This window comes from Momordica charantia (genome assembly GCF_013281855.1).
Source record: "Momordica charantia cultivar OHB3-1 chromosome 8 unlocalized genomic scaffold, Mcharantia_2.0 BLBB01000008.1, whole genome shotgun sequence".
In the NCBI taxonomy this organism is placed as follows: Eukaryota; Viridiplantae; Streptophyta; class Magnoliopsida; order Cucurbitales; family Cucurbitaceae; genus Momordica; species Momordica charantia.
The window spans coordinates 14,764,576-14,772,124 of NW_028275166.1; the positions used below are offsets into that span (position 1 = coordinate 14,764,576).

Sequence of the window (7,549 nt, forward strand, 5' to 3'; positions counted from 1 at the left end):
GCAACAACAAGATGTTATTTGTAACAAGTATTTTGAGCCTTAAGCACTCGTACAATGGTCAAGTCGATGGCCATGGGCAATAGCTTCATTCAAGCGACTCAAGAGAAGAAGAAAAAAACAAAGTGAGAGGCCTAGAGGCAACGACCTAGTCCAAACCCACAACGATGAAGTTGCATGACGTACGATGGGAGCGACAACCCTTCTGAGAAGGTAGAGAAGAAAACGCCTTTTCCCACATCGTGTATAACGGGAATCAAAACCCCCTCTACAATTGACGAGCGGGTAAAAAATGTTTGAGATACTTCAATCCAGCCACATTTTGGTGGCCGACCTAAAGAGCTCCCCTAAGGGCCGACCTGAAGGCCTTGCCTGATGGCCGACCTGAAGAGCTCCCTTGAAGGCTGACCTGAAGGCCTTGCCTAATGGCCGACCTGAGGCCTTCCCTAAAGGCCGATCTGAAGGTCTTCCCTGAAGATCATTCAAGGGAGGAACGACCTTCCATACTTAGTCAAATTCCAGATGACAAGAGTATGAACTGGAATAGCTACCCCCGACAGGCCGACCTTGGTCCCGACATGCTCCACCGCCGGTCGGATTCTTTGTCGGGTACCTCAGCCTATAAATAGGGCACTTCACTCTTCAGTCAGGTATCTATTCTAGCTCGGCCTCCATACTAAGGCCGGACTCAAAACTGACTTGAGCGTCGGAGTGTTTGTTCCCTTGTGCAGGTCTTTCCTCGCCAAGTGGCCTTTCAGCTCATTCCTGACACCAGCTCATCCCAGTCAGCCGACCTTGACCCTTTGAGCTGGTCATCCCTTTCCAAGGAAACCCAAGCTCTTCCCGCAGTCGTACCTGAAAAGCAGGTCATGCCCTCCCGACGGTCATACCTGGAGTAGGTCGAGCTCTCCTTGTGGCCGACCTTGACCAGGTCATACCCCGTCATATTTTTTGCATAAACAGTGAAGGAACTGGACTTTGGATGAACCAGACACTTTTCCTTGATAGGAAAATGAGCTTTGCTCCTCTGGGCTCCCAACGGAACTTGACTTATTCAAACCGAAGAATAACGACTTAAAACTCAGCCTATCATGAGTAGCATCGCTGCTTGATTGGCACACCTCTTCTTCATTTTGCTTTTCTGTAAGCTAGTTCTCACGTAAAGCTTCTAGAACAGTCTCTAGGGAAATGTCCCCTCAATGCTCTAATACCCACACCGGATATGGACTTAAAAATCTCACGATGTTCTGAACCCAGCTCACGTACCGCTTTCCCATTTCGAGACGAGTTGAAAGAGGAATTCCTAATTTGGCACGCAAAGTAACTATGGAATCAATCAGATGTGCCTACGTAGTTCAAAACTTGAATTGGCACAATATTGATCCGTTATTTATAATTAGGTTTTTGTTGCATCTCATGTGGCTTGAACCCAAGACCTCAAGGTTATTCCTTGAGCCCCAAGCCACCCAAACTATCTATTGGGGACAATTCTATTAATCTATTAAATGTTTTTTTACAACTAATTTTGTAATAGTTTACCTAGGTCATACTAAATTGTATAGCTATATCACGTAACCCTTTTAAGGTTAAAATAATACCTTTCTTCATTTTTTCTGTTTCATCACATTGGCCAAATACTTTCAGTGATTGCCTCTTTGTTTATTTTCTAAAAATGTTATTCAAATTTTAAGCTACTTTAAAAATAATTAGAAATGGTTAGGAAAGAAAATGTGATATGAAATTGATAACTATATATACACATAGCCATCACTAATTTAACCTACTTATCTTTGTCATATATTTATAATTAGTTTTTTAGTAACTGTTTTTTCAATGTTTTTTTACAAGTATATTCAATTAAATACTAAGATATATCTAACCCTTTTAGAGATTAATTATTTTCATTTGTTTATATATTCTAAAAAAATGTTTATCAAATTTTTATCCCAATTTTGAAAAAGTAAAAGTAGTTAAAGTGAACTATTCCATTTCTAGAATTTGGCTATTATTTGGAAAAGGAAAGTTACAAAATTTAGAAAATATACCAATGAAGATGCTAAGCAAATTACAAAGGCTGCTTCTTATACATTGCTAAACTCTAAGAAAGTAAGCTTAGAGCATGGTACATCACGAAGCTCATGAAACACTCAAACTATTTCACATATGTTTTCCGACACACCAAACATTTTGAAGATGGTAGAAGAGAATGTTGAGCTAATGCTCAATTTTCACTTTCAGCAGTGTCCGATCTCGACATTCTTCGAAGTTTGAGTGAAAATGAATGAGGAGAAATTAGATGCACAGGTTTGTCACTGACACGTATGAACTTATATGACCATGCCCCCAAAAGGGTTCCTGTAACCGGCCCGACAAAGTACACCCAAAGTCCTTTATAATATTCACTTGCCATTGCAGGTCCTAAAGTCCTCACAGGGTTCATCGACCCACCTGATACAGGTCTGAACAGTGGCTAACACAAGTCTTCCATTAGATTCATTTGTTTAATATTTCATGTGTATGCTCAAAATTCTTTGGTAAAACAAATTAGAAACTTTTCAAAATTTGTTTTATTTCAAGATGTTAATTAGAAATCAAATATTTTTATGGGTAAAAAGCCAATCCAAAAATGTGTTATATGTTTCCTTACCCAGCTAAGATGGATGTAATACACACAGCTGAGCCAACTGCCATACCTGCTAGCTCTCCCACCTGCCAAAAATCAAGCACCACTTGTTAAATGAATAAAATTTAATTACACATCAACTAGTCAGACATATTCTTTAATTTAGGATGTGATATATTCTGTTCTACGCATATATACCATTGGAGATAAGTATATCAGTTTTTTTATTTAATATTATTTAATTTTTAAACTTGGAGTTATTATTTGTTTCAAATATAGTAAAAATTTGAACACACGATTTGTTTTGTCTATACTCAAGTTTGCTAAATGCAATAAACTCAAAATAAAATCACATTTATGCTATAATTAAAAACAAAATGAAAAGTTATGACATTTCTTAAAATACATATTATATTTATGATGTGGAGTGTAATTTCACAACATTTACAAGATTATGCGCTTTAGTCCTTAATTTTTTCATAAATACAATTTTGGAAAACAATTTTTCCTAAGAAGAAAAACAGAATCTATTCTCTATGGTTTAAAACTTTTGAATTACATCACTTTTTCAGTGGTAAATATTAAAATTGGTTGACAATAATAAACTTTATTACATGATACTTAAACGAGTTAACAGAAATTTAGAAGATAATCAAGAAATTTCGACCAAACATGTCATGTAAGTTTATCATCGTGGAACATGTGAAACAATGAAGAAAGTGAGAGGAAAGGATAGAATTAATTATATTCTTACAGCTTTGGTGTCGGTTGCGACAGCTGAAGTAACGAACATCATGGAGAATGTAACAACTATCTCCATGACCAATGCCTGAAAATCCGATCCGGATGGCGACGTTGTGCCCACGTGTTTGATTGGATGCAGCAATATTCGCAGCGTAAAGGCCGCAGATGTTGCTCCACTCAGCTGCGCTGCTGCATACGCTGGAACCTGCCACCACCCAAACCAATCCTTTTAACTCTTTAATTACCAAATTTTATTAACTATTTGAAAAAAAAAAAAGAAGCCCTCTTCTGTGTAAATCTACTATCCGCTCAAGTATCTAAATATCACAAGGCCCTATATCCTTACTGATACAACGTATTTAATAAATTATACTTCTTCTTTATAGTGGAAATGTAAGATGTACAAACTAGAACCTCTTTGATATATAGGATGTTTAGGGTGTGGGTTTGGTTTGAGATGTGGAACTAGCCTATGTTTGTTGTTTAGGTTTATTAAGTTTAGAATTTGATGGACAAATTTCAGTACTCACTCATCTCCCACACAATTTTCTTAAACCTAGCTAGGTTTACGAAGATTTCCACTTAAATTCCTAAACTTAACGTTTCTAATCTAGGTGTCGAACTCATGTCCCAAAAATCTTAATTTCAAGTCATGGAAATTTATAGATATTAAAATTGTGAACCAAACATTTCACAAGAGTATAAGTAGATATTTCCATGAGCCTGTTTCCATAAACCCAAGTTAAACTTTTGAAATCTACTTCAGAAGTTGAATCTTACATTTACAAATCACAAACCTACGAAACCAATAGATGTTGTATAAACCCAGTTTCTATCTCTAATATATAAAAACTCTTAAACAAAGACTTGCGAAAGTTATGAGCCAAAAAGTACCATCTCCTAACAAAGATGAAACCGGACTTTAAAAGTCAACGACTTAGTATCCAAACAACTATTTCATTTTTATTTTTCTATTTTTAATAATTATGTTTGTTTTTTTTTACAATATCAGTAGTAAGTTTTTCAACACTCTTAAAAACGTATTTCAATTCTTAGCTAATTCTCTTGAACAAAAATAAGTTTTTGAAACTTTAAAAAATGAAAACAAAATTTGGCCTAGAGATGAAAATGTTTAAAAAACTATATAACACTAACAACGGAAAACATGAGGGAAAGAAACACTTTCAAAAAGAAAAACCCGAAAACAAAATGGTTATCAACACTACTTTGAAATTCTTTAATTCTAAAAGCAAAGTTAAAAGACGTCCACTGCTCTTTTGACTCTAAACAGTAAAACACACACATGAATTATTATATCATGTTGTCCTATACTACCCCCACTCCCAATGGGCCAAGAAAATGTTTGGTGGACATCTCTATCCCTCTCTCAAGTGTTCTGGAGCTATCATATGGCTCATGTCCCATCCCATTCTTGTGGCCGGCGGAGTGAGGCCAAAGGCTCATGGCCATGGAAAAATCACAAGTCTTGTGGCTGCGTGAGGTCTCAAGAATAATATTTGGGCTGGACCCTACCTCATGTTGGCCACTAAATATGGCCTAGATTTTTCCCTTTTTTATTGTCATCATGTCCATTATTCCATTTCCTCTCTATATCATGAATATAATGATCTACTTCTAGGACTTCAAAACTACACATGGAAAAAAGGGTTCATTTTTCAACCCCACAAAATTTATGTTTAAATTATTAGTCAAAATAGTGTTATTCACTCGATTGCTTCGAGCTTATGACTTATAGGAAAGACACTGGATGTTGGTACAGTTGAATTAGGTTCAGATTGACCATCACTTAATCATAGAATCATACTCAATATCATGTTTTAGTAACGATTTGAAAGTGAGGACATGTTTGATAACTATTTCATTTTTAATTTTCTGTTTTTGAAAATCAGTCTTGTTTGGTTACAATCCCCGTTGATATGTTTTCACCATCTTAAAATGGTATGTTTCATCATCTTAAAAATAAAATTAAGTTTTTGAAAACTACTTTTTTAAGTTTTTAAATTTTAGCTTTGATTTTGAAAATGTTTTTAAAAGTAAATGCAAAACAAAAGGAAGTGTTTAATTATACAAAATTTTTAAAAACTAAAAAATTAAAAACAAAATAGTTGTTATAAAGGCATGAAAGTAAACAACAACTTGAAAACTGAACTGTAAAAATAAGTTGTTCAGGAAAACTTGAAAGTGAGGACAAATTTTAAATTTCAATTTGTATGGGATAATCAAGGAGAAAAAATATTTGAAATTGAATTTATATAATTCAAAATTAATGGGAAATAGATGCCGGGTCCTCTGTACTTGGCACCGCACCTGAATATTAATAATAAACCTCAAACAAATAGGCTCTACTATATCAAATAATTATTCTAACACATCAATTTGATAATTAAATAATATTCATTTAAAAAACCATTTGTATATATTATCAGTAAAAACATAAGATACGTGTTCATTTATTATAAATTATTATGTTTTTTATTCAACTAGCTCTATTAAAATCAGCTCTTATCATTATTGACATATTATTTAATAATTTATTTACTTGAATTAAATAATTATTCATTTCGATATTAGTAAAATAAATAAATAATATAGTTTTATTCAATAAATTTAAGTTTAACTCCTATATTTAGTACTTCAAATTTCTTTTATTTTATTTTTAGTCCTTTAACATTCAAGTGATTGATTTTCATCTCCAAATTTTACTTAAAAAGATTCATCAATTATTTAAAAGAACAAGAAAAAAAATTAAGACTCGCCAACAACTAATCTAATATATGTGGTTTCAAACATTTGTCAATCATAGATTGATGATTATAGATCATGCAAATGAGAAATATTTTTTATGCAACATTTAAAGAGATGGATAATAAATTTCAATGAAAAAAAAAATTGAAGTACAAGTATCAAATAAAATAAAATAAAATATTTAGGAATCAAACAAGATCTAAAAAATGGGTCACGATAAAGGAAAAAAGAAAACACGAATGTTACTGGATAATAAAACCGACAAGATAGCATGTGAGAGCAAATGATTAGGTTATTGATTATAACAGAAATAACTGAGAATTGCATCAAAAGGGAAAGAAAAAAAAAGTGTATGGACTGAGACCTGTTTCCATGGAAAGTGTCGAGTTGCAGCGAAAGCTAAGGTGACAGCCGGGTTCATGTGGGCGCCCGATATGTGGCCGACAGCGTAGATCATCACGGTGACGATCAGCCCGCCCGCGACTGAGGCTCCGAGCTGCGACACTCTCCGCTCGTCGCTCGCGCTCAATGCCCCCGCCCCGCACGTCACAAACACCAGCAAATATGTCGCTATCACTTCCGCCACCAGCTGAACACCATATCAAGAGGCAAAGCCATAAATTTTCACTTTTATGTATATAATCTTTCAATTCTAAAAATTTCGTCAGCGACAGGAGATAGAAATTTTCATTCTACTCCACCAGGGAATGATTTTTCCCAAAAAAAATAAAAACAAAAGGACAAAGGAAAAGGGTCAATTGTTTGTTTGATGATTTTAAGGTACCTTTCGGGAAAACCCAGGAGGGTAAAGGTTTTGGAAGATAGATCCAAACTTGGAGAGTTTGGAGTCTGGGTTTTCTACTGACACGAACTCCTCCACGTCGGCGGTGGCAGCGCCGCCGCTGCGGTAACCGTCGCCGGCCTCCGGATCATGAACCGAACCCATTTTTCAACCTAAAATATTAATATATACTCAAACAAAAAAAGCCTCTCTCTGCACATCAATAGGTGGAACCAAGCGACCCATTTTATAGTGAAATGGAGGATGGGTGTACGGTTCAAGTAGTTACACATCAGTGTCTCTTTGTATTATGAATCTATTATAAAAATATATATAATTTTTAATTCAACCTCTCGCCATTAGAAAATGACCAAGATGCTTTGAATGAATGAGTTATGTTACTTTGGTTATTATAAAAATAATTTAGGTAGAGATATGCTAGAGAGAGAAAAATGTGTGTACTAAGCAAAAAAATTATTTGAATTTAAAAAAGAAAAATCTATATAGAGTAGAGATGAAAACGATATGGGACGGGAGTCGGACATGCCCTTCTTCCATTATTGTCAAGTGAAAATTTTTAGTATTTGTCTCCACCTCATTCTCAGATTTCAGGAATCGAGGTCCAGAATCTCATTTGG

At 34.7% G+C, this 7,549-nt stretch overlaps 1 protein-coding gene across 1 annotated transcript; it reads right to left on the reverse strand.

Annotated features, from left to right (window-relative positions):
• Positions 1-1,985: 1,985 nt before the first annotated feature.
• LOC111018132 (aquaporin NIP2-1) lies at positions 1,986-7,147 on the reverse strand. The gene is made up of 5 exons (XM_022294091.2): positions 6,915-7,147; positions 6,495-6,719; positions 3,375-3,569; positions 2,645-2,706; positions 1,986-2,456 (listed from the first exon to the last, which is right to left on the reverse strand). Exons 1-5 carry the CDS (start codon positions 7,074-7,076, stop codon positions 2,219-2,221), a joined length of 882 nt encoding a protein of 293 aa, XP_022149783.1. The 5' UTR covers positions 7,077-7,147; the 3' UTR covers positions 1,986-2,218.
• Between the last annotated feature and the right edge of the window lie 402 nt (positions 7,148-7,549).